A 23,247-nucleotide genomic window follows, 5' to 3' on the forward strand; every position below is an offset into this window, starting at 1 on the left:
TCTGCACCCCCCCAGAGGAGCAGAACCAGCCTCAGCTCTGTGCCAGCGCTGCTCTCTCTGCCACTCCCCAGAACCAGCACGGGGTTCGCACAAACCCAGGCACAGCCCCGTGCAGTCCCCGCCCCGGGACAGCTTGACTGGAGCCCGATATGCTGGAACATGCCTTGCACATACCAACACTGCAGTTCTTATGGAAAATTAATTTAATGAACACATCCAGCCCGTCCCAGGATGTCCCTGGCCCTGCTGCAGCTGCAGTCCCACTCCAGAGTGTGAATCAGGCCCCTGTGGGCTGAAGTCAGCCCCCTCCCGTGCCACAGGGGGGCTGCCTGGCCCTGAGCACAGAGTGGTCCTGGAGCTGGTCCTGCAGGGCAGAGCCTGCCCTCATCACCCATCTGCAGCACCCACGGCTCTCGGGGCCCTCACGGCTCCCGCACACGCACATAGGTGGTCCAGGGCCCACACACCACCTCCTCCACCCGCAGCCCCTCGGCCACCAGGTGCTCAACACGGCGTGCCTGGTCAGAGCTGATGTTGTTCCCGTGTCCCAGCTGTCCATATTTACCTGCAGACACACAGTCGTGACACAACGTGGCCCTGGGACCTCACAGGGCAATTGCTTCTGGTGTTTGTGGGGAGGGAGGGAGGGAACACAAGAGCCGCCAGCGTAGACAGAACTCATACAGTGACAGAAGAGCCAAGGGCGAGAGAACAGGAACCAGAAGCTGCTCCTGGGGAGCTTTATACAGTCCCAAAGCAGAGGTGCCACTTACCCCAGCCCCAGGTGTAGAGCTCCCCACCTCCTGCAACAGGAACAGCACCATCAGGCAGCACGCGCTAAGCTCCATCCCTCACAGTGCTCCCCTGCCCCGGAGGCACTGCCCTGTGGGTCCTGGTGAGCCCTGGCACCTCTCAGAGCCCCTGCCCCCTGGGGCACTGCCCCATGGGTCCTGGTGTGCCCTGGCACCCCTCGGAGCCCCTGCCCCGAGGCTGAGCCCTGGCACCCGCACTCAGAGCCCCTGCCCCCAGGGGCACTGCCCCCTGCCCTGCTGGACACTCACGTGTGACGACGGCTGTGTGTCGGGAGCCACAGCTGACCGTGCTGACCTCCAGGTCCTGTGGCAGATCCAACAGTGCTGGGAACGCCTGGATGGAGATGAATGCAGCATCCTGGGCAGCCAACTGCTCCTGGCAGGGCATCAGCTGGGTGCTCCCTGCACAAGGGGTGAGAGCAGCACTGCTCGCAGGCTGAGCTGCCGGGGCTGTGCAGGAACCCGGCCCCCCGGCCCTCAGCCTGGCCAGCAGCACCCACCTGTGCCCGTGTCCTCATCCCGCGCTCGGTCCTCTGCCAGCCCTTTGGAGGGCAGGCCCAGCTGCCCCGACTCGTTCCAGCCCCACACGTACAGGTCTCCTGCCTCTGCGGTGGGGGAAAACGCATCAGGCGGAGCCCAGCCCTGGGCCGCACTCGCTGGCAGCTCTGGGCGCTCCGGGGACACCGACAGCCCATACTGCCCAGCCAGGACCCCCTGGGCCATGTGCTGCCAGCAGCACACCCAGCCCAGCCCAGCCCCTCACCGCTGACGCTGGCTGAATGCCACCCGCCGGCCGCCACCGCCCGCATGGGCACCCCGGCCAGCGCCTCCACCAGCCGCGGCTGCAGCTCCACCTCCAGCAGCCCGTGGCCCAGCTGCCCGTGCCTGCAGGGACAGAGAGGGACAGACAGACACGCACGGCCCACTGCCTCCAGCTCCCGTGCCTCCTGCCCAGGCCCTTCCTGCTGCCACCAACCCGGCTCCAGGCTGGCAGAGCCCGATCAGCTGAGGGAACAGCCACAGCTGAGCAGAAGAATCCACCCCAGGAACAGGGAAAAGCCAAGCGCCAGGGGGAGAGTGATGCCCAGCACCAGACCACCAGCTACAGCCAGGGGTCGGTGGGCAGCAGGGGGACACAGCACCAGGGGCTTTAGTTGTCAAAGACAAGGCAGAAGCAGGAGAGGCTGGCAGGAGCCGTAGGGGTGAGAGGAGCAGTTCGGCTGCAGAGTGGTGCCTGTTTGGTCTGGGGAGCTTCAATGTGACAGCTCAGGAGGTCACCAGCTGTGCTGATGCACTGGAAAGGCTGTTTGCATTCCATATGGAATCTGCAGAGGACTGAGGCAGAGACACTGAGTGCTGAGGGGCAGGGAAGAACATGGTGCAAGAGGAAAGTGGCTCTGGCACTCCCTCATGAGAGGGTAAATGGTGACCACAGCCAGCAGTAAGAGAAGGGCTACAAAGGGGTGAGCTGGGCCAGCACCTGGCTATCGCACAGCACAGCTGTCCCACTGCAGGACACACTGGCACAGGCAGGCGTGAGAGGACTCTAAGCTGTGCTGAATAACCAAATTACAAAAGAGTTAATCCTCAAGTACACATCCCCACATGCAGATACCTTTCCTCTGGAGGGAAGGCATGAAGGACCAAATAATGTAGTGCTGGCAAAGCAACAAGTGCTGGTGTAAACTGAGTGTCATGTTTGCCACCAGCTAGCCCAGAGCCAGCGAGCGAGGAGCAGGGACTGGGGAGTGAAACGCTCCTGAGCGATGAGAACAGGGAGGGCACTGGGCCAGGGCACCCAGCCCTGTGACAATGAGCAGTGCTGGGTTTGTTGTCCTTAAGTAGCAAAGAGGAACAGAGCAACCCTTCCACCCTACAGCTGAGAACAACTAGCTCCTGTGGCCAAGCCTCATCATGCACCAGCAGAACTCAGGGATCCAGGGCAGGGGAACCTGTGCTTGGGCTCTCCAGCACCTTCTGGGAAAACCTGACTGGGGCAGCAAATACACAGACAACCCCTTAATGAACAACTGTCCCAGAGTGACTTTATGATGCTTATATCCCCAGTCATCTGTTCCCTTTATGTTGAATATTAAGTTCTGCGCTTTTAAGACTAGTTCCCAGAGAAAAGGAGGAAAAGAGAAACAGAGAATTTGTTTTCAAAAATTGCACTCACTCCCCCACATCCTTCTCCTAGACTGTGTTGTCTACAGCACAAACAGACAGGAGAAAGCTCTCCTTTGCTTTTTAGTTTTTTTTAGCTAGCTGAGGCAGTGAAGCTGCCTAGACTATGAGTTGTCTTTTTCTTAGAATTGTTCAAACCTACTCTAAACTGAAAACCCAAAAGAACACCAAGAGCTCACACCTAAAACCCTCCAAAGCCTAGGATGCTGCATTCCAGAGCCAGAAAATCTAATAAAAGACTAAGCAAGCCAATCTACACCTCACAAAAAAATCTTTCTAAATTTGCCATCTCTTCAGAACAGCAATTTTTTTTGTTTAATATTATTTTTTTATACATGTGAATTCTTTGCTTATTAAATAAACAGGTTTTTTCCACTTTTCTCCAAAGAAATCTTTCCCCAAACCAATTTAGGGGAAGGGCCACTGGAATTTACGTTCTAAAAGAACCCTACTCAGAAATTTCCTCCTAAAATCTACCCTAAACCAAAACAAATATAAGAAGAAACACCTTTGTGAGAATAAACGGAGCGGTGCCACCAGGTGTTAAATGCACCCGAGTTCAGCTGATGGCAGGTGACACAGGGCGCTGGGGTTGGAGGCTTTTCCCAAGGGCTTCACTCCCTTCCACAGCTGTACCAGAGGGACCTGGCACTGAACTGTCACAGACTGATCGATCTCCTGTTCAGAAACACAAGAGCTTTGCTGCCAGCTGGTGTTGTGTGGCAAGTTACAGAGGAGCAGGGACAGAGCAGGGACCTTGATGGTCATACAGAGGAGGACCTCGGACACTGTCCTGAGGGAGCCAAAAGTCAGAGCAGAGGCCAGAGTCAGTAGCCAGAGACTCAGCAGCTAGAGAGGAGAAAGGGCTGCCCATGGGGCCAGCGAGGGTGGACTCAGGGGGAAAAGGGGCATGGCGAGGCCAGCACCCCCCAGGAGAAGCCATAATTTGGGATGCCTGTGCCAGGGGACCTGGCTGTGGTGAGGGACAGATCCCATCAGCATGTGGGTGAGCACTGAGCACCTGCAGCTGTACCCCCATACTTCTCTCAGCTCTAAGGTAACATTCCCAAGTCCACCCCCAGGGAAAGTCAGGAGGCAAATCCTGGCCCCAGGCAGTGTGCACAGGCTAATGGGGGCTCAGCCCCTGAGGTGACCCCCATTCTGACACCCTCTCACCTACACTCCCACCATATCTCCCACATCCCTTCTGCATCCCCCATCATCATTCTCTCTGCATCCCACCAGCACAGCGCTTGTCCTGGAGTTCCTGCAGGCCCACCCGCCGCCTCTCCCGCACCGCTGTGCCCGCACAGCCCCTGCTCACCTGCCACCGCCCCAGGTGAAGACCTCCCCGGCGGCGCCCAGCGCTACGGCGTGCTCCGTGCCCAGGACCAGCCGCCGGGCCCGCAGGCCGGCCGGCAGCGCGGTGAAGAACGGCGGCCGCGGCGTGGCGAAGCCGCCGGGCAGGAGCGGCAGCGGCTGGCTCCAGGGGGGCTCCGGGGGCAGCGGCCGGCTCCAGGCGGGCTCGCCGGGCAGCGCGGCCCCCAGCGCCGCCTCCCGCCGCCAGGCGCCGGCCGCCGCGGCGCCCCGAAGCACCAGGTGCGTCTCGGACGGCAGCGCCTCTGCCCAGCCCGGCAGCCGCCGCCGTAGCCCCGCGCTCCGCACCTCCAGCCCCGCGCCTGCCGCGGCGGCATCTCAGCGCCCGACCCTGGGGACGGCCCGGGGGACGGGACGGGGACAGCCCGGGGGTCTGAGGGGACGGGACGGGAACGTCACCGGGGGACCGGCGGGGAGCATCCCGGGGGAACCGGCGCGGCGGGAGGGCTGGGGGTCTCCCATCCCGGGGGAACCGGCGTCAGGGGAAGGGGCGGACAGGACGAACCGAGGCGACCGGCGCGGCAGCGCACGGTGGGGACGGGACCCGCCATCCCGGGGAGCGGCAAGGGGAAGCGGGCACGACCGGCCAAGGGCCGCGCTGCCCCGCGGGAGGGACTGCACCGGGGCTCCGGGCGGGCCGGGGGCGCTCACCGGTCTCCACGACCACGTAGCTCCAGGCGGGCCACACGCGGGAGATCCCCTCGGGGCCCGCCTCCAGCCTCCACGGGCCCGGGCCCGGGCCCGGCTCCCCGGCCGCCTCCTCGGGGCTGAACCCGAACACGAGCCAAACGCAGGCGGGCGCCGCCATGGCTGGGGCGGAACCGGGAGAGGAAGGGCCGGACGTGACGGCGAGGGGCGGGCGGAGAGACGGACAGACGGACGGAGGCCGGGCCGTGGTCCAAGAGTGGCTTTAGTGTTACCGGGTGGGCCTGGCTCCGCCGCGCCGGGCCCGCCCCGGGTCGGCCCTCCCGGCTAAGGCAGACGGTGGCAAAGGCAGCGGCAAGCCCTGTCCTCCCCCTCGGCCCGGGGCACCGGGCGGGCACCGCCGGGGGCAGCGCGGCCCCCGCCCCGGGCAGTGCTGAGCCAGCTCCGCGTGCAGCCGGACCCGCAGGGCCGCCCTGAGACAGCGTGTGAGCACCGGCTCGGCAGCGTGTGTGTGCAGCGTGCGTGCGAGCCCGCGGGCCTCAGGCCAGGCCAGGGTTGGGCTTGATGAGGCCGTAAGACACTGCGTGTGCCAGGCTCTCCTGGGCCGCCTGGGCCACCCGCGGCTTGTCCTTGTCCTTGGCCAGCACAGAGAGGATCTCCAGCATCTCGCTGGCGATGAGCTGCTCGGCCACCTCCCGAGCAGCTGCCATCATGTTCATCACCACCACGGCGCCTCGGTGCTGTAGCTCCACACTGGGGCTCAGCAGCAGGGCCTGCAGGATCTCCAGCCAGTGCACCGTCTGCAGCAGAAGGGGGCCAACATCATCACGGACCCCAGGAGAAGGGTTCCAGCACCTCCCTACAGCCCCGTCTCAGAGTCGGGCCCAAGTGACGACAGGCTGCCCTGTCTTCTGGGGCCAGAGCTCCAGGCCACCGTGGGGAGGGAATACGGGACACAGGGCGCTGCGTTAGGGTGCACTCACCACCTGGGGAATCCGCTTGCAGATGGGGGGATGCAGGCTAGTCAGCATGGCCAGGGTCCCCGAGGCTGCCCGCCGCAGCTTCTCATCCTCCTCCCCACTGTACAGGACCATCAGCTTCAACCGGTCACTGCCCTCAGCCAGGAACATCTCCTGCACCTGCACAGGGGAAAGAGCAGGGATCAGGGGGGTGTGGTGGTCCAGCAGCCCAGCACAGACCCCAGCCTGTCCCGGCCTTCACCTCCTTGCTCATGGCCATGTTGCACATGCACTCTGTTGCGGCTAGCCGGATCAGCTCGTGCTCCTCAAACATGTAGCCCTCGATCATGGGCACAGCCCGCTCTTTCAGGATCTTCTGCCTGGGAGGCAGGCGGGCAGTGAGCGCTCCCTGCCCAGGGCAGCCCGCCCGGCCCAAGGGGACAGCCAGCCCCGCTCCGCCCATCCCTACCGCAGCCTCTCGCTGATGCCAGCCAGGTTGGTCAAGGCCATCAGCCCCTCAAAGTTCTCCAGGCCCGTGCGCTGCAGGTGCAGGAGGCTGACCAGCGGCCGCACCACCTCATAGATCTGGGGAGACAAAACACACGGCACTGAGTCAATGCCCACTGCTGCTCCCACCTGGGCCCCTGCCTGGCAGAACCAGCCCCAGCACTCACCCGCTCCCCAGGGAATGCCATCTCCGGGTTGGAGGTGATGGTGATCTTTGCTAGGGCCTGCGCTGCCTTGGTCTGCCCCACCTCAGTGCCCTCCAGGGACAGTGGGATCAGAGCCTGGGGGCAGAAACAGCAGCTTGTCCTGCAGCCAAGGCCACAGCTCCAGGGCAGCTTTCCCCAGCCTCATGTCCAAGGGAGCCAGTGCAGCCCTGCTAAACCACAGAGCCCCGGCACCCCCAGAGCAGTGCACAGCAGGGTCCATGCTCTCACCTTGCCTCCTCCCTGAGCAACCACACCACCCCGGTCTTCTGCCTCCTCCACCAGTGCCAGGAACACTCTAGGGACCAAGTGGGACTAGTTGCAGCACTTGGATTATCACAGTGGGCCCAGGCTGCACCAGACCCCTGGGCATCCTCCCTAGTGTCCAGGAGCTGGCCTTCAGCACAAGCACGCAAGTTCACCAAGAGGATGCCGGCGGGCTGGGAACCCAGCTCCCTCCTGTCCCACCTGGAGATCAGCTCCCGGCAGGAGTTGGTGAGCGCCGGGTTCTCGCTCTTCACCATGCAGGCCAGAGCCGACACCACGCCGGCCGTCAGCAGCTTCCGCACCCGCCGCTTCACAAACTCGGGCTTGTCCTGTGCCACGGGCAGGGCACACTGGGCTCAGGAGCACCAGCACCTGCCCAGGTGCCTGACCCCACCCTGGGGGCCTCAAGGACACCGTGTCCACACCTGGGACCCCAGGCTGTGTCCCACCACCCACCCTCCTCCTAAGCAGCCCTGCTCACCTTGGGGTGCTGCTCTGGGATGTGCTGCTTGGCATACTTAGCCAGCTCCAGCATCTGTGGGTCTGGCTCCTCGTGGTCATAGCTGTTGGTACAGTTCACCAGCGTGGAGGCAACAGCATAGAGCACACTCCTGTCCTCTGACTGTGGCGACAGTGGGCACCTGTCACACTCACACCAGAGAGGAGCAGCCAGGACCAGAGCCCACCCAGCTTCTCCCACACACCCCCTCGAGCATGAGCCCCACACCTGCTCCAGCACATTTCCCTGGTGCCAGGGTGCCCATCCCACAGCTCTTGGTACGCACCTTGGCCAGCTGGAACATGGCCTGCATTGCTGCCTTGTCCTCCACAAACTCCTCCTTGACATCTGCATCGAAGGTGAGGTAGGCCAGGCCCTCCACAGCCCAGCGCCGCGTGCCCGCATCGATCGCCTCATTGCAGAGCCACCTGGGAGAGCGCTCCCTGAGCCTGGCTGTGGGGGCTGTGCACAGCCCAGAGCAGGGAGCCCAGCTGGGGGGGCCTTGCCCACCCCCCACACCCCGCCCCGCTCACTTGCGGCACTGCTTGGCCAGCTTCATGGTGGATCCCTCAGCAAACTGCTTCATGCTGAAGTCCGTGCCTCCAGCAGATCCCAGCTTGCAGAGCCCCTGCAGCCAGGAACAGAGTGTGGGAGCAGGAATGCATGTAGGCGACCTGACGCGAGTCCTGGACCCACAGCAGTGGGGAGCAGCGCCGTGACTGGCAGCCACAGCCCACCCGGGGCCCAGCCCTGCCACAGCCTGTCCCACGTGCTCACCACGAGGGCGCGGATGCGGATGCTGTCCCTCTCGCTGTGCTTGTAGATCTCCTTGAGCAGGTTGACGCCGTTGGCCGTGATGAAGGAGGCGCGCTTGGCCTTGTCGGCCGCGTGGATCAGCGCCTCCACGGCCACCAGCTGGTGTGCCTCGCAGACAGAGGCACAGAGGGACAGCACGCTGTCCATGATCCCCTCCAGCTCCAGCACCCTGTTCCCTGCATCTGAGGGACCCTGCAGCAGGCACGACACTGTCTGAATGGCCCGCAGCTTTCCCGGCAGCTCGTGCCCCTCGAACCAGCTCCTTCAGGGAAAGACCACCAGAAAGGGTCAGGATGATACACCTGCTTCTCCCTGCCCCACCTGCTGAACCTCCCCCACAGCAGGTCCCCAGTCAGCTTCAGGACTGAGGGTGACAGGTGCTGCCGGGCTGCAGATGACAAAAGCCCTGTCACTCCCAGGACACCCTGGCTCACCTCACATAGTCCTCACACAGACGGTGGAAGTTTTCCCTCTCGGCATCACACTTCAGGTCCTCATACAGTTTGCTCAGCAGAACAGAGGTGCTCATCCGGCTGTTCTCTGTCACGGGCAGACTGCCCGAGCTGCCGCACACTGTGCTGCCCACCTCCAGGATTTTCTTGAGGCCTGGAAAAGGTCAGGCAGCCCAGTGAGTGGTGCAGTGGCATGTGCAGACCTGGGGCAGAGGAGCACGATGCCCGAGCAGGACATTGCTAGCCATTCCACTAACCCTGATCAATCACCCAGAGGCTCAGGCTGTTGTTGGTCTCCTTCGGTGACTTCCTGGGCACCACCTTGATGAGCAGGTTGAGGGCATTGTCACGGCCATGTGCTGAGGCCCCTTCCAGCACTAGCAGCTCCAGGAGGTGCTTGATCAGCAATTTCAGGTCCTTGGAGGAATCTTCCAAAAAAGACAGTGCCCAGCAGTCAGCACCACGGGCATGGCCTCACCCCCACTGTGGTACAGCTGGCAGAGATGCTGCCATGATCAGGGGCTTCTGCCTCCTGTTAACCCTGGATCAGAGCCCGGCTTTTCTGCAGGGAGCAGTGACAGGGCAACAGCAAATAGCCCCATGGCACCTCTTAGCCCTACCTGGGGCTCTCCCCACACCACAGCCAGCCAGGGCAGCCCACACTCACCCAGCACCACTGCATCCTCCTTCCCACGGAAGTCTTTCTGCAGCCCCTCCTTCAGGGAGTCGAACATCACGTGCAGCAGGTTGCAGGCAGCCAGGGACACCTGCTCATGCTCCACACCCAGCACCGCCGCGAGACGGGGAGCCCCCAGTTCCGCCAGGATGGCCGTGGTCTGCAGGTACAAGCACACCTGTCTTCCAGAAGCCTTGGGGAAGCCCTGCCCTTCCCTAGCCTCTTATCAGGATGGTTTCCTCTCACAAGTTCAGGCCTGGGCCTTCCCCTGGGCCCAGCCGTGGGGTGTGGCGGCACCTACACGAGAGCGGTGGCCGGAGCACAGCCCCACCAGCGTGCGCAGGGCTGCCAGCATCAGGTCAGCCTTGGCCGTGTCCAGCAGCTGCATCAGCAGCCGCACACCATCGCTCTGGAAGATCTTCTCTGCTCCAGCCTCTTCTCGTGCCAGCACGATCAGGTTCTGCGCAGCCTGGGGAAGGAGAGTTCTGTCTGGGTCACAGCAGCACCCTGCACAAGGAACTGCTAGCAGCTGCAGGCACGCACCCTCCACCCCGTCTTGGGGTACATTCTGTGGGGGGCAAGCCCAGCCTGCCCAGGCAGCACTCAGCCACCGCTGGCCAGGAGCAACAATCCTCCCCTCCCCTCCTCCCAGTCACAGCACCGCGCCCCGCTCCCTGAGCTCAGACTTTCTGCTTCTTGTCCGCATCCTTTTCTTCAAGATCCAGCAAGATCTGGAACATCTGCTCTACTTTCGAGTCCGTGCAGGACATGGTCTTCATCTGCAACAGAGCAGAACGAGCGGCTCAGTCCTCCCCAGCTCCCTCTAGCCACAGCCACAGTGGGCCGGCAGCCCCCCAGTGCCCCCGTGCTGACCTTCTCGTGCATGCTGCTGCCCAGGGCACGCAGGGCCTCCTGGAAGGCCTTGTTGCGGGGCTCGAGGCTGAGGCAGCGCTGCAGGTCGCTAACAGCCTGCTCCAGGCGGCCCAGCTGCTGCAGCGCCTGGCTGCGGCGGAACAGCGCCTTCACGTCCCGCCCGTCCGCGTCGATGGCTGCGCACAGCGGTCACTCATGGGGCCCACCGCCTGCCCACCGCCCCACGGGCAGCTCACAGGCCGGGCCCCAGCCCCACCGACAGTACCTTTAGTGGCATCAGCCTCTGCCTTGCTGTAATCCTCCTGTGCGGAGACAGGAGAGAAAAATGCCTGAGCACTGCTGGCACAAGCCCCACGCAGCCTACACCCCTAACTTTGGGGACTGGGGACAGGATGGGAACAGCATCAGTGGAGACAGTGAGCCAGCACAGTGGGACACCCTGCCTTTCCCAGAATACAACCCTCAGAGGGTGGCCAGAGCCCTACGGCCCCCGGCGCTTTTCAGGCACTTCTGGTCTACTCGAGCCCCTAGAGTTCCTCGTGTCCACCCCCTGCCCCAGACAAAGATTCCCTGCAAGAGATCAGAGACACCGTGACTGCTTGGGAACAGCCCCAGCCAGCCGGGCAGGTTCCTGCAGGCCGCGGGGACGCACCCACCCCGCGCTCACCAGCTTCAGGTAACACGCGGCCCGGTTGCGGTGCAGCACGGCGCGCTCCGACGGGGCCTCGCTCAGGCTCAAAGCCTCCGTGTAGGCAGCGAGGGCGGCTGCGTGATCCCCCGCCTGGAACAGCGCGTTACCCCGCGCCCGAAGCTGCTCCGCCGTCACCTGCCGAGGGGCACCGGCTGGGACACAGCCCTGGGCTCCGCACGGACCCAGGACAGGGACCCTCGGGACAGGGAATCCAGGGACCCCTGGGACAGGGACTCCCGGGACAGGGATCCAGGGATAGGGACCCCCGGGACAGGAAACCCCGGGACGTCCGGGACAGGGATCCAGGGACAGGGATCCAGGGACAGGGATCCAGGGACCCCCGGGACAGGGATCCAGGGAGAGGGACTCCCCCCCCGGGACAGAGATCCAGGAACAGGGATCCAGACACCCCCGGGACAGGGACCCGCCGGTCCGGTCCCGCCCGGCCCCGCTCACCGGCTCCTCCATCGCGCAGCACCCGTGACGTCACCGCGGATCGCCCGGGGAACCCTGACGCCACCGCCCTTGTCACGTGACGGGGCGCGCCCGGAGGCGGGCGGGGCCGAGCCTGCAGCGCCGCCCCGCGGCCCGGCGGTGCCAGCACCGACCGGTGCGTCCCCGTGTCCCCCACACCCTGCCGCCGCCCCGCCGCAGTCCCGAGAGCGAGTGTCCCCCGTACAGCCCCCGTATTAACCCCGGAGAGCGAGTGTCCCTCCCGTACAGCCCCGGTACTGCGCCCCGCAGTTCGAGGGTCCCCCCCGTACTACCACCCCCGCCCGTATCACCCCCCGTGCTGCACCCTGAGGTGCGAGTGTTCCCCGCATACACCCCCCCGTCCTGCACCCCGGGATGTGAGTGACCCCCCCCCCCCCCCGTCCCGCGGCACCCCTGGGTGCAAGCCCCCTGTGTGCACCCCCTGCCCTGCCGTGGCCCCCCTCAGCAGCCCTGGCCGGGCCGTGTCACTCTGGGGGCACCGTGGGGAGCCCGGGTGCCGGCGCGGCGCCCCCGCGGGGACCCGCGGGGCACACGACAGGCACGGGGCAGCAGGCGGCTGAGGCGGCACCGGCGGGTCCAGTAGAAGTAGCAGAGGTCGATGGCCATAAGCAGGAGGACAAGGAGCCCATAGAGCCCCACGAAAGGCAGGGCAAGCGGGTTCCTGCAGGGTGGGGCACTTCAGGGGGGCAGCCGTGACCCTCCCGTGGTACTGGGGAGGGCCAGCTGGGGCCCCTGTGGGCTCCAAAGGACACCACAGCCCCTGCCCCAGCAACCAGGAGAAGCCCCTGGGGGCGTGCCAGGAGCCCCGGGGCCCCCCATCCTCAGGAGCACAGCCAGCTGCAGCCCTGCTCACCGCAGTAGACCGGGGCTAGCCAGGTTCGAGAGGTTCACTCCAGTGAGGGCTTCCAGGGCCAGCTGAGAGCAGCAGGACTTGAGAGCCTCCAGGCTGGGCTGGCAGCAGTAGCGGTGGGCGGGGGGGTCGGTCAGCCGCGGGCAGTAGAAGCCGGGGTGGGAGCGGCCATCAGGGCCCACGTAGCCCTCGCAGAGGTGCAGGTTCTGCACCAAGACTGCAGCAGGGAGCAGGGCATTGCAGAGGGCAGGGAACAAGGCCCTGCTGCGGGGATCACGGAAGCTGTGCAGGGCTGTAGGACAGGCTGCCAGCTCCACACCATGGTCTGTGCCGTGATGCAGCAGAGCAGGGCTGGGCTGGCCTGGGCTCACCAGTCCAAGGGAGCCTGGCTAACGTGGCACAGGGGGCCCCAGCTCAGAGTGGGCTACACCCCACGAGGCAGCAGGGGCTGAGCAGAGCTCCCCTGGCACTGCCTTCTGGTGACATGGCCCTGTGTACGCCGTGACCTCCAGTGCTCACCGAGGCCTCGGCAAGGGCAGACGTGGGCAAGGGCAGTGATGGTGGCAAGAGAGGAGGGGAAAACACCCAGGACATCAGGTCAGCCCCCAGCCCCCGTGCTGAACCCCCACCCTGTGTCCCCTGTGGGGACAGCACTTAGACCCCACAGATGTGCTGCAGTGGGAGTAACCCCAGCACCACCACGCCTGGGACACCATCCCCAGTCCGGACCACCACCTCTCAGTGCAGAGCCCTGCCTCCCAGGACAGACCCCCACCGCCGCTCCAGGCTGTCGGGGAGCGACCTTCAAGGGACAAGGCCCCATCAGGGATGGGCTCAGGGAACAGGAGGGGCAGGAATGGGGCTGTACCTGTCCCAAGGATGCTGGGGAACAGAGCCGCGGTAAGGAGCAGCTGGAGCAGGGGCCCATCCAGCATCTTCCCGGCCAGACCTGGGCAGAGGCAGTTCTGGCTCCAGTGGAGGCAGAAACCACAGCCCCTCCTGCTCCCGCCTCCATCGAGCCTCCACCAAGAGCCGCTCAGAGCCATTAGAGCCTCCTGTACTCCTGTGTCCACAGGGACCCGGCGGGAGGCGGGAGCATCAGTAATGAGCTTCTGGGGCCAGGACTAGGACGGCAGGCTCCTTTCCCAGCTGGATGCAAGGCACCAGCTGCCATCTCCAGGGCCCCAGTTGGGCCCCTGGGCCCATCCTGGGAGTGTCTGAAAGGGCACTGGACCAGGCCAGGGCACAGGGCACTCCGAGGTGCTGAGCTGCCAGGGGCCAAACCCATGGGAGGTGGATGTGCTGGGGGTTGTGCAGGAATTGTGGAATATTAGAATCATTCAGGTTGGAAAAGACCTCTAAGCTCATCCAGTCCAACCCAACCAAGCTAGAGCTGAGGCAGTTCCCCACCCAGCCCTGCCTGCCCTTCCCAATGCCTTCCCTGCTGGAACCCTTCGGCAGTAAGTAGCCTCAGGAGGCCAGGAAGTATGGCCTGTGGTTCCCACAGCAACCAGCAGGATGCTCTGGTGACACGGTGTAATTAGCTGCAACTCAGCCACTGCAGCTCCAGCACAGCAGAGCGTCAGGCTCACTGTGAAATGGGGCTAAAGGCTCTGGGTCTGGGGGAGGCACTCCCATGCTTCACCCAGCCATTGCTGTCTGCACAAGTAACTGACTCCCAGCCCCCTGGCTCCTGCCCAGCACCAGGCACTGCCTGCTCCTGAGCACAGCTGGGCCTGGCCATGCCACCAGCCTCTCACAGGTGCCAGGGGCTCCTGGCCAGATCTTCAAGCTGGCCCCTGCCTGCCTCGGAGTGCTGCCCTGTCTCCCCACAGCACACCATTCCCACTCCCCTGAGAGCCACAAACCACACATACACCAGGGCCCTTGGAAACAGCCTTCTGTTTCCTATGAGCTCCAGGAGAGGTCAGTCCCAAGTCCACAGCACTTCCTCAGGCAGCTGCCCAACACCACGGGTGCTCCTGGCCTCTCTTGCTGCCCCGCCAGTCAGGAGGAGCCCTGCATGGGCCCCTGCCTCAGCCATCAGGGTGGCCACCCTCCTGGGCAGCCTGCCTGTGACAGGGCAGCAGTGTCTGTCCCACCAGCAGCAGCAGAGCCCAGCCTGCAGCCCTCCCCAGCCATGCTTGGCCTATCCAGCACCGTGTCCAGCAATGTCTGCTCCAGCCCTGCCACAGCAGTTCATTCCAAAGTCTGAGAACATGGAACTAATAAATTAGAAAGTAGCAGCACAGCCTCTGCCAGGCTGGCCCCTGCTGCCCATGCCCGCCACAGTACTGCTGGCTCCACTCCACTGCTGCTCTGGTGCTGCTCCTGTGCCGTCCAGCCACTCCACTCCTCTCCTGCTTGACGCTACCCCAGGCGGATGCGGAACGTGGCGATCTCCATGGGGTCCAGGTGGATGTTGGTGCTGTTGGAGGCTGTGCCCAGCGGGTACATCAGTGTCAATGAGGTGGGCTGCAGGGAGCCCAGCTCCAAGCCCTGGAACAGGCCTCCCAGAGCTAGCTGGGGAGAGAGGAGGAAGAAGCAGGGAGGCCCAGGTGAGGATGTGATGCCTAGGGCAGCACTGTGCCCAGGACAGCCTGACATGTACCATGACTGCCATGCTGAGCTCCCAGCCCAGTTCTGGCCCAGCAGAGGAGGTGTGGGGGCAGCCTGGCCCTACCTTGCCCTGGCTGGTGGTGCAGTTGAAACCCAGGTTCTTGGCCTCCAGGCTGCAGTCAAAGCCTTTGCGGTGCAGGATCAGTGCTGCCTCAGCTGATGGTAGTGAGTCATCCTGCAGGGAGCTGGAGCGTGAGGCACAACACTGGGGACAGCAGGGGCAAGACCCCCACCAGAGTCCCCTGGGCCCTAGCTCACCTCTGCCTGCAGCGTCCGCAGGTTGAGGATGTGGAAGTCGCAAGGAAGGGTGGTGGCAAGGGGAACAAAGGAGCGCAGGGCTGGCAGGCCTGGCTTCTCCAATGCCACTGGCATCACCAAGGCCTCAGCATTCTGGTGCACAGAGGTGATGTGGCTCAGCAGGGAGGGGAAGCTGATGGGGCGCTCATCCTGCACCTGCCAAGCAGCACATGGGTCAAGTGTGGGCCCAGGAAGGCAGGCAGAGCCTGGGCAAGGCCCAAAGAACCTCCATTCCAGCAGTGCCTTGAGACCGGGCACCAGCCAGCACAGTGCACACGGAGCTGCCCCTGCCCAGGCAGGTCCCCCCGCCCCAGCACCAAACAGGACCCCGGCTAGCTGATGGTCAGGCTACAGACCTGCTACAAGCCTGGCTACACTAGTGGCTAGCAGCTAGTGCACAAGACAGGGAGAGACAGCAGGGCCAGGCTGGCCATTACCTCAGGGCTGCCAGTCCTGGTGCCAGGGAAGCTCAAGGCTTTAAACATGGAGACCAGTTTGGAAAAGAAGCCGGAGCTCTGGATGGGTGGCACAGCACACGCATAGAGGGCAGCGAGGGGATTGGACAAGAACACTGTGATTATGAGGGCAATGTGGTTCCACAGGGACAGACCCCACTGCACGTCCTGCTCTCCCCATGCCCCCTGCTCCAGGCCCATCCCTGCCCAGTGCCAGCACAATGGGACAAGACAGGAGAGGACACCGCATCCCATCATGTGTGGCTTTCTGCAAATGCCTCCACCCTGCTCCACCCCAAAGCAGGTTGGGCTCTCAGCCCTGCCACCTCACAGCCAGCACCTTGTTGGCAGTGCTGCGGCGCTCCAGGAGGAGCCGGAACCGGTTGCAGGTACGCTTGTTGTCCTTCAGCCCCTGGCCCAGGCCCCGGTTGTCATCCTGCATGAGGCGCCGGTCCAGGATCACCTCCAGCTGGCCTGTGGAGAGCAAGTCCCTGCAGCCCAGGCTTTACCAGGTGCCAGCCACACCCCACAGCACAGCAGGACCAGGGCACCCTGCCCAGCCTGCAGCATCCTCCTCCCCTGCTTCCCTTGGGGGACACAGCCCTGGCTCCACAGCAGTCCCCAAGGCACAGAGCCCAGCTCACCACTGTGGAGGCTGGAGACCCCCAGGGCCTGGGCTGTGAGCAGTGTCAGGCGGCTCTGCATGTCCTGGATGTAGGCCATGGCTGGCATCGGGTAGAAGTTGGCCTGCAGCGGCAGCTTCCGCTGGTACCTGCGGGGCTGGATCTGCCGCGGAACAGAGATCAGTGGCCAGAGGTGGATCCCACAGTGCCCGGTGCCAGAACACTGTCCCCCTGTGGCAGCTGCTGTCCCTCCCCAGCCTGCTGCATACCTGGAAACCATTAAGGTCCGTGAAGAAGGTGTCATCACTCTCAATGTCAGTGCTAAAGCGCAGGGCCAGCTCCTTGTTGATGTGGTCACGGATGTCCACCAGGCAGGACACATCCAGGGACAGGCCCTCCACCCCTGTGGGAAGGCAGTGAGGGGCTGAGCCCCAAGGGCAGCATGGCCCAGTTCCCTGGACCAGCAACACCTGGCACACCCTCAAGACCTTACCTGGCACGTTGTACAGCCGCACCACAGTCTGGACGTGCTGGTAGTAGCTGGCAACCTCTGAGAAGAGGGGTCCCTCCATCACCCGCACCACTGGGGGGTCCTTGGGGGCATAGGGCTGGGGAGAAGGATAGCTGCGCTGACGCCGCTGCCTGAGGACAGTGCTACAGGCACAGCTGTCAGCTGGCTTCCACAAGTGGACCCTGTACCTTGGCCTCGCCGTCAGGCAGGAAGAGATAGGCCCCACTTTTGTCCTTGGAGGTCCTGGTGCCATAGACGAGAAATTCGCTGCTGACCCTGTGCCCCTGCTCCTCCCCAGCTGGGCGCAGGCTCTGCAGGTGTGTGCCAGCACAGCAGTAAGCACATGAAGCAGTGGGATGTACCCCTCCCCTCCTGCACCCCACACCCTGTCAGAGCCCTGCACTCACCTGCAGCAGGCCCGTGCGCCCCACGAAGCAGGCCTGCAGGTGCTGGTTCTCCAGGCAGAAGTCATCAGCAGCAGCCGGGAAGATGTGCAGGGGCATAGCCTCAGGCTTGTGCACGGGCACGTCCCGGCCGTGCAGGTACAGGCGTGTGGAGGACCTTGGCATGGTGTGGCCATCCAAGGACTTGTGCAGCTGCAGCACACGCAGCCCCAGTGCAGGCAGGCGGGCCAGGACAGACACCTGCAGGCAGCATGGGGACCTGAGCCAGTCCCCGCCTCTAGGGAATGACTGGGGGTCAGTGGGGCAAAGACCCTGCTCAGCACTGCGGGGCCTCTGCTGAGGAGGGAATGCGTGGGGACCTGGGGGTTTGGCAGCTGTGGGATCTTGTGTTGCAGGGCAGGGACAGAGCACGGCTGCCGGTGTGTCCTGGCAGTGTGCGGGACGGGAGGCTGGCACAGATGGTCTGTGGGTGTGGGGCACCCCATACCTGGTAGACATTGGGCACCACATCAGTGGCAGAGTTCCACACTGCACTGAGCTGGGAGGGCAGGGGCTGCCCCTCCTCGGAGAGCACACGCACATGTGGGGAGTCCACCAGCACTAGCACCACACTCAGGCGCTCCTGCTCCAGCGGGTTGAACACCACCAGGAACCTGTGGGGAGCAACACAGGGCTGGCATCCCAGCCTCACAGCATCCCACATGTCCCATGCCCCACACTAGCTACAGATCCACTGCACCTACCCACAGCTTCACAGGTACTCCCTCACTGCCTCCCCCCAGTCCCATAAGTCCCCAGAGCAAGGCAGGAGGCCCTACCGAGGTGAGGTGCCCAGTTTGACCACTGTCCTCTCTGGGAGAGAGTCCTGGCTGGAGCGTGTCTCATCCTGGGGAGGAGTAGTAAAGAGTTGGGGTGTGCCCAATGCCCCTGCCAGCTGGGCCCAAGGACATGGGCACAATCTGGGGCTCTCTTCCTCTGCAGCACAGAGTTGCTCCTGGGGGCATGGGGACAGTGTGCCAGAGTGCAGGGAGGCAGGGGCTGGCGCTGCTCACCATGCCAAGGAATGGTGCAGCCGGGTCGTGGCGGTATGTGTCCTTGTCCCCCAGCACAAGGTAGTGCGCAGCATTGATGATGACACGCTTGAGGTTGGTGAGGGATTGGAGCAGCCTAGGCAGAGGCAGAGAGAGCCACCCTCTACATCTCCCTGAGAGAGGGAGGACCTCCCCACAGCATCCCCATACCTAGCCGTTCTCCCAGCCCTGAGCCCACCAGCCCCACTCTGAGATAGGCTCTGAGGGCGCCCTGGTGCACACACCGGACTCCGTAGTCCACGGCCACAGCCTCCTTGGCGGTGCCGGCGATGGCATCATGGTGCTGGAAGAGGCCCAGGTTGCGCCGGGCGTTGCTCAGCAGGGCGTAGTCAGCGAGCGGGTACCTGCCATCAGCACCGGCACGGCGGGCGTGGGCGAGCGCCAGGCTGTACAGGATCTCTGCCCCCCTGTGCAGGGACAGAGTCACTGAGGGTCCCTACCCTGGTGCAGCAATGCTGTGGGGGCTGGCCTGGGAGGGGGGTAGAAAAGGCACACACTGCCCTGGGACTGGGTGAGGGTTTGGCGTTCTGTGCACCAGCCCAGAGTGTTGGCAGCTGGCGCAGACCAGGGACTGTTGAGCTCGATACTGCCTGGCCACCCCTCACCTGTGCCCCCCGCACACCTCCTGTGCCCCATGGACCAGCCCACTGTCCCTCACCGGAGGTGGGCCTCCAGCACCCGGTCCAGGCTCTTGTAGAATGGCCGGGAGGTGTAGTATCCTGTCCAGTAGTGATCCTCCCGGTCCGCATAGGAGAAGAAATCCCCAGTCAGAACTGGGAACCCAGGTGGCCTCATCCCCGGCACAATGCCCGCTTTCTTGTACAGGGCATCAAAGTAGTCAGAGAGTGTGCCAAACTGTGCCTGCAAAACAGCACGTGCAGCCCTGAGCCGGGGCTCCTGCAGTGGGGGCTCTTATCCCCCCTCACAGGACTGTTCACCCTTCCAACTGTGCTTTGCCATGGCCTCCTGCTGCCCCCAGCCTCACAGAGCCCTCCACACATACCTGGACGTGGAGGTCAGGCCGAGAGTTGAGAAAGTCAAAGATGCGCTGGTAGTTGAGGAACTGGGCATCCCACTCCTGTGGCTTGTCGTAGCGGAAGTCGTCTCCCAGGGGCACCAGCAGCACCTTGCTGCGGTACAGCTTGGACTTCTTGCGGTACTGGTCCAGCAGCAGCTGGGCTCTGTGTGGGGGCCAGGGCATGAGGCTGACCCCTGGTGGCCCACAAGGCTGGGAGTGGTGTGCCCCTGCCCTTGCCCCTGCCGCACTCACCGCTCTGCCACGTTGGCATCAGTGATGGCACGGGGAGGCACCTTCCAGGGACAGTTGATCCGGCCTCCAGGCAAGCGCTTGAAGTCAAACTGGCAGCAGATCTTGGGGTCTGGTCCGCAGGTGTGAGGCACATCATAGCTGTAGAAGGGCATCATGTGGCAGAGGATGTCGGTGCTCGTGTCTGGATCTGTGGGACCAAGGACAGGTGAGCACCAGCAATGGCTCTCCCTTGTCTGCGCCTGAGCAGGGGGGCCCAAAGACAGTGGTCTGACAGAGCAGACCTCGGAGCTCAGAGGGCACAGCAGCCTTCCCCAGTGTGTTGCTGGACTTGGGGGCAGGTGAAAAGTTGCCCTGAGGCTGTCCCACAGAGCAGAGACATCACCTCCCAGTGCTTGGCTCATGTGCACCGAAAAGCAGCTGGTAGCCATTCTCTGCTGCCACCTGCCCCACAGGGCCCCCACTGCAGTCCCCAGTCCCCTCCCGGCAGCCCCTCACCCCACGTCTGTCTCCACATGAACTCCAGGTTCTGGGTGGCAGCAAAGTGCTTCTTGATGGCATAGTGCACACGCTGGATGAGCATGGCCGTCAGGTTGGAGCGCTTCAGCAGGTAGGGCATGGTGGAGCTGTACCCGAAGGGGTCCACGGCCCAGCCCGACCGCGGCGTCACACCTGGGGGCACAGAGACCTGTCAGCCCCATGCTGGGCCAGCAGCACCTCCTGTGAGGAGGGTCCTGCCTACAGCGCATTAGGCAGGCCCCCAGCCACCATCTGCCTCACCAATGTTCTTCTCCAGCCACTGGTGCCCCTCAATCAGCTGGTCAATCATGGCAAAGTAGTGGGAATTAGCCTCATCGGGCATCACCCAGCCGCCCGTCACCATCTCCAGCTGCCCATTGCCCACCAGCCTGTCAGGGGGACACCCAAGATGTGACCAGAGCCCTGGATGAGCCATAGGTCCATTGCAGAGTCCCCCTGCCCTGAGCCACCTACAGTCAACGTGCAGCCCCCACAGCCACCACTGCCATTCCCCCCTTGTCATGCCATCCCCACGTAGAGAGTCATCCCTCCACAGCCCAATGATAACCACAGCCCATTCCCCCTCCACTGTGTCCTCCATCCCCAATGCTCTTGGGGCAAGGGGCAGACAAGGGGGCCCTGTCTCACCACACAATCCTGCTCTCCAGGTCTCCCACCCTTCCATGAGTGCCCTGGCCCTTGCACACAAGTTCCCCAGCCCAATCAGCACAGGGAGGGGCCCAGGGCAAGATCTGTCTCTCCACAAGGCAGTGGCTCTGACATCTGATGGCACTGGGAGGCTGCTGGCAGTTTGAGGGCACTCCCTGCTGAGCAGTGCAGGGCCCATGGCAGCCTTCCAGTCCCTGGAGCCGTTCCCTCACACACCCTATGCTCTCAGCCTGCCTGGGAGCTAGGTGGGCAGTGGGGCCAGGGGGCAGCCCTACCTGCGCACAGCAGCCCGCTTCTGGGCACTGATGTTGTCCCACCACTTGGAAAAGAAGGAGATCTCAGACCAGATGAAGCGTCGGCGTGAATCCTCCTGCATCTTCAGCACCATGCTGTTGAGGATGTGCTGTGTCTGGTCGTAGTAGTACTTGTCGAAAGTCTTGATCCAGCCTGGCAGCACAGGCGGGGGTCACTGTGGGGGGCCCAGGTTTCCCTGCCAGCACTGCACTGTAGCAGAAGCTGGGCCAGCCCCTGCCTCTCACCTGGGTCATTGTGGGAGTGCGGCACCACAAACACCTGTAGAGGCTCTGTGTCCCATTCGTTGGGCTCGTAGGTGATGTCGAAGCCCTGCTTCCAGACACCACCATCCTGGTTGTCAAACGGCAGCAGAGAGTACACAGCCAGCATCTGTAGGTAGGAGACAGTGCTGAGACCCCTGAAAGAGTAGAGCCAGGACTCCATGGATGCCCAGGAATGTACCCCTCACATGCTAGCAGAGCCACGAGACCCTCACCTGCAAGTCTGGGCTCTGTCCTTTGCCCCCTAGAGCAAACTGGCAGTCTTGCGGGGACACAGAGAGGAAACTTGGGCGACTCTCAGGGGGGAGCACCCAGGAGCCATTCAGGGGGTGCTGGGGCAATGCCGGCTGCCCCTCTGCATGGGCTGTCAGCTCCAGCACCGAGTCCTTAATGTGGCTGATGATCTCATGGTTCTCCTCCAGCAGCTGCTCCAGCTGCTCGATCCGGTTCTGTAGCACCGAGATCTGGCTCTGAGGGGCACAGTGAGGGGCAGGAGGTCACCCACAGCTGTGAGGAGCCAGTTTTGGCCCTGGCACCTTAATGCCCAGAGGCCAAGGCTGGCTCCCCATGAATTTCCCTGGCTCAACGTCCCTGTTTGCCATCCCAGGACCCCTCTCACTCACTCCAGACCCTCCAAACTCACCCTGGGGAAGTTGCCCCCACTCTGGTGTCGTGTGGGGTCATGCTGTACCCGGTCCAGCATCAAGTAGAGGGAGAAGACGGCCACGCAGAAGATGGCAGCTCCACACACTGTCACCTGCTTCTTCAGCTTCATCCCGAAGGGATTCAGGGACTCACCTGCGCCGGGACTGGGGAGGAGCCAGGTCGGACAGCGCAGCCCCTCACCGCGGCCTCCTGCCTCCTCCTCCAAGAGCTCTCACCGCGTCCTACTTGGCTTAATCCGATGCTGGATATTTATATCCGCCGATGGTGCCGGGGCCGGGGCCGGAGAGGCCGCGCGGCCCCGCCGGGCCGGGCAGCGCCCGGGACCACCGCGCTGAGGCCCCGCGGCGACGGCCCGGGCCGGGAAGGGACGGGTGAGGCCGGGCCGGCACCAGCGGCGCCACCGCCGCCACCCCGTCCGTACCGCGGGCGGCTCCGCAGCCCGGCCCAGGCCCTCACATCGCCCGCCGGGGCCGCCGGGATGGGCCAGGCCAGGCCAGGCCCCGCCTCGCGCTCCGCCCGCTGGGCCGGCCCGCGGGGGCGGCACCGAACCAGCCGGGCCCGCGGGGGCGGCACCGCACGGCCCCGGCCCGCGGGGGCGGCACGGTACCGGCCGGGCCCCGCGGGGGCGGCACCGAACCGGCCGGGTCCCACACGGCCCCGGCCCGCGGGGGCGGCACCGAACCGGCCGGGCCCCGCGGGGGCGGCACCGAACCGGCCGGGCCCCGCGGGGGCGGCACCGAACCGGCCGGGCCCGCGGGGGCGGCACCGAACCGGCCGGGCCCCGCGGGGGCGGCACCGAACCGGCCGGGCCCCGCGGGGGCGGCACCGAACCGGCCGGGTCCCACACGGCCCCGGCCCGCGGGGGCGGCACCGAACCGGCCGGGCCCCGCACGGCCCCGGCCCGCGGGAGCAGCCCCGCAACCACCAACCCCGCAGCCGAGTCCAGATGACGGTGCCCTCACGGTACCCTGTCCCATCTGGGTGTCCCATCCCGGTGTGCCCCATCCGGGTGGCCCATCCCGGTGTGCCCCATCCCGGTACCCTGTCTTTGATCCCTGTCCCAGTGCCCTGTCACAGGGTCCCGTTCCAGCCCTCTGTCCCAGTGCCCTGTCACAGTACTCCCCATGCCAGCTCCTGTTTAAGTGTGCCCCAGTCTGGTACTTCTTTTTGGTACCCAATGCTGGTGCCCCGCGTGCCCTGTCACAGTGACCTGTCCTGGTGCATCATTACGGGGTCTCATCCCAG

General features: G+C 64.3%; 3 protein-coding genes across 6 annotated transcripts; all 3 read right to left on the reverse strand.

The window, feature by feature from the left end:
* Positions 1-191: 191 nt before the first annotated feature.
* On the reverse strand, positions 192-5,186 carry RCCD1 (RCC1 domain containing 1). The gene is made up of 7 exons (XM_084213503.1): positions 5,025-5,186; positions 4,321-4,675; positions 1,576-1,697; positions 1,313-1,417; positions 1,062-1,214; positions 774-803; positions 192-565 (listed from the first exon to the last, which is right to left on the reverse strand). Exons 1-7 carry the CDS (start codon positions 5,179-5,181, stop codon positions 423-425), a joined length of 1,065 nt encoding a protein of 354 aa, XP_084069629.1. The 5' UTR covers positions 5,182-5,186; the 3' UTR covers positions 192-422.
* Positions 5,187-5,275: 89 nt separating this feature from the next.
* On the reverse strand, positions 5,276-11,471 carry UNC45A (unc-45 myosin chaperone A). The gene is made up of 20 exons (XM_084213734.1): positions 11,418-11,471; positions 10,938-11,096; positions 10,536-10,572; positions 10,271-10,446; positions 10,084-10,176; positions 9,699-9,866; positions 9,389-9,557; positions 8,979-9,149; positions 8,704-8,875; positions 8,231-8,531; positions 7,987-8,081; positions 7,740-7,881; positions 7,436-7,576; positions 7,156-7,283; positions 6,919-6,985; positions 6,652-6,765; positions 6,447-6,562; positions 6,240-6,357; positions 6,002-6,157; positions 5,276-5,818 (listed from the first exon to the last, which is right to left on the reverse strand). Exons 1-20 carry the CDS (start codon positions 11,427-11,429, stop codon positions 5,558-5,560), a joined length of 2,796 nt encoding a protein of 931 aa, XP_084069860.1. The 5' UTR covers positions 11,430-11,471; the 3' UTR covers positions 5,276-5,557.
* A 2,755-nt stretch (positions 11,472-14,226) lies between these two features.
* On the reverse strand, positions 14,227-22,474 carry MAN2A2 (mannosidase alpha class 2A member 2). Of its 4 annotated transcripts, none has more exons than XM_084213963.1 (23): positions 21,980-22,474; positions 21,552-21,806; positions 21,301-21,445; positions 21,037-21,208; positions 20,354-20,481; positions 20,072-20,245; positions 19,577-19,763; positions 19,310-19,487; positions 18,965-19,167; positions 18,531-18,713; positions 18,268-18,382; positions 18,034-18,101; positions 17,703-17,868; positions 17,219-17,455; positions 17,000-17,122; positions 16,794-16,908; positions 16,570-16,703; positions 16,322-16,463; positions 16,018-16,151; positions 15,660-15,737; positions 15,184-15,378; positions 14,990-15,100; positions 14,227-14,825 (listed from the first exon to the last, which is right to left on the reverse strand). In XM_084213963.1, the coding sequence occupies exons 1-23, from the start codon at positions 22,109-22,111 to the stop codon at positions 14,769-14,771; spliced, it is 3,432 nt and encodes a 1,143-aa protein (XP_084070089.1). In that variant the 5' UTR covers positions 22,112-22,474; the 3' UTR covers positions 14,227-14,768. The 4 variants fall into 4 exon arrangements, with proteins under 4 accessions (XP_084070089.1, XP_084070086.1, XP_084070088.1 ...); XM_084213960.1 differs by having other exon boundaries at positions 14,227-14,829; XM_084213962.1 differs by lacking the exon at positions 15,660-15,737 and having other exon boundaries at positions 14,227-14,829; positions 15,184-15,372.
* Positions 22,475-23,247: the final 773 nt, after the last annotated feature.

This window comes from Fringilla coelebs (genome assembly GCF_963513975.1).
Source record: "Fringilla coelebs genome assembly, chromosome: 12".
In the NCBI taxonomy this organism is placed as follows: Eukaryota; Metazoa; Chordata; class Aves; order Passeriformes; family Fringillidae; genus Fringilla; species Fringilla coelebs.

Bases quoted from the DNA above. Each gene is read 5' to 3' on its own strand.
- RCCD1 (XM_084213503.1), bottom strand. From the start codon at position 5,181: ATGGCGGCGCCCGCCTGCGTTTGGCTCGTGTTCGGGTTCAGCCCCGAG. The intron at 4,676-5,024 runs GTGAGCGCCCCC...CCGCCGCGGCAG, and splicing joins CTACGTGGTCGTGGAGACCG to GCGCGGGGCTGGAGGTGCGG. The intron at 566-773 runs GTAAGTGGCACC...GTGTGTCTGCAG, and splicing joins GCTCTACACCTGGGGCTGGG to GTAAATATGGACAGCTGGGA.
- UNC45A (XM_084213734.1), bottom strand. The intron at 8,532-8,703 runs GTGAGCCAGGGT...CTTTCCCTGAAG, and splicing joins CTGTGTGAGGACTATGTGAG to GAGCTGGTTCGAGGGGCACG. The intron at 7,882-7,986 runs GTGAGCGGGGCG...GCGCTCTCCCAG, and splicing joins CTGGCCAAGCAGTGCCGCAA to GTGGCTCTGCAATGAGGCGA.
- MAN2A2 (XM_084213960.1), bottom strand. From the start codon at position 22,111: ATGAAGCTGAAGAAGCAGGTGACAGTGTGTGGAGCTGCCATCTTCTGC. The intron at 21,807-21,979 runs GTGAGTTTGGAG...TGTGCCCCTCAG, and splicing joins GTGGGGGCAACTTCCCCAGG to AGCCAGATCTCGGTGCTACA. The intron at 19,764-20,071 runs GTGAGGGGCTGC...TTGGTCCCACAG, and splicing joins CATGTGGAGACAGACGTGGG to ATCCAGACACGAGCACCGAC.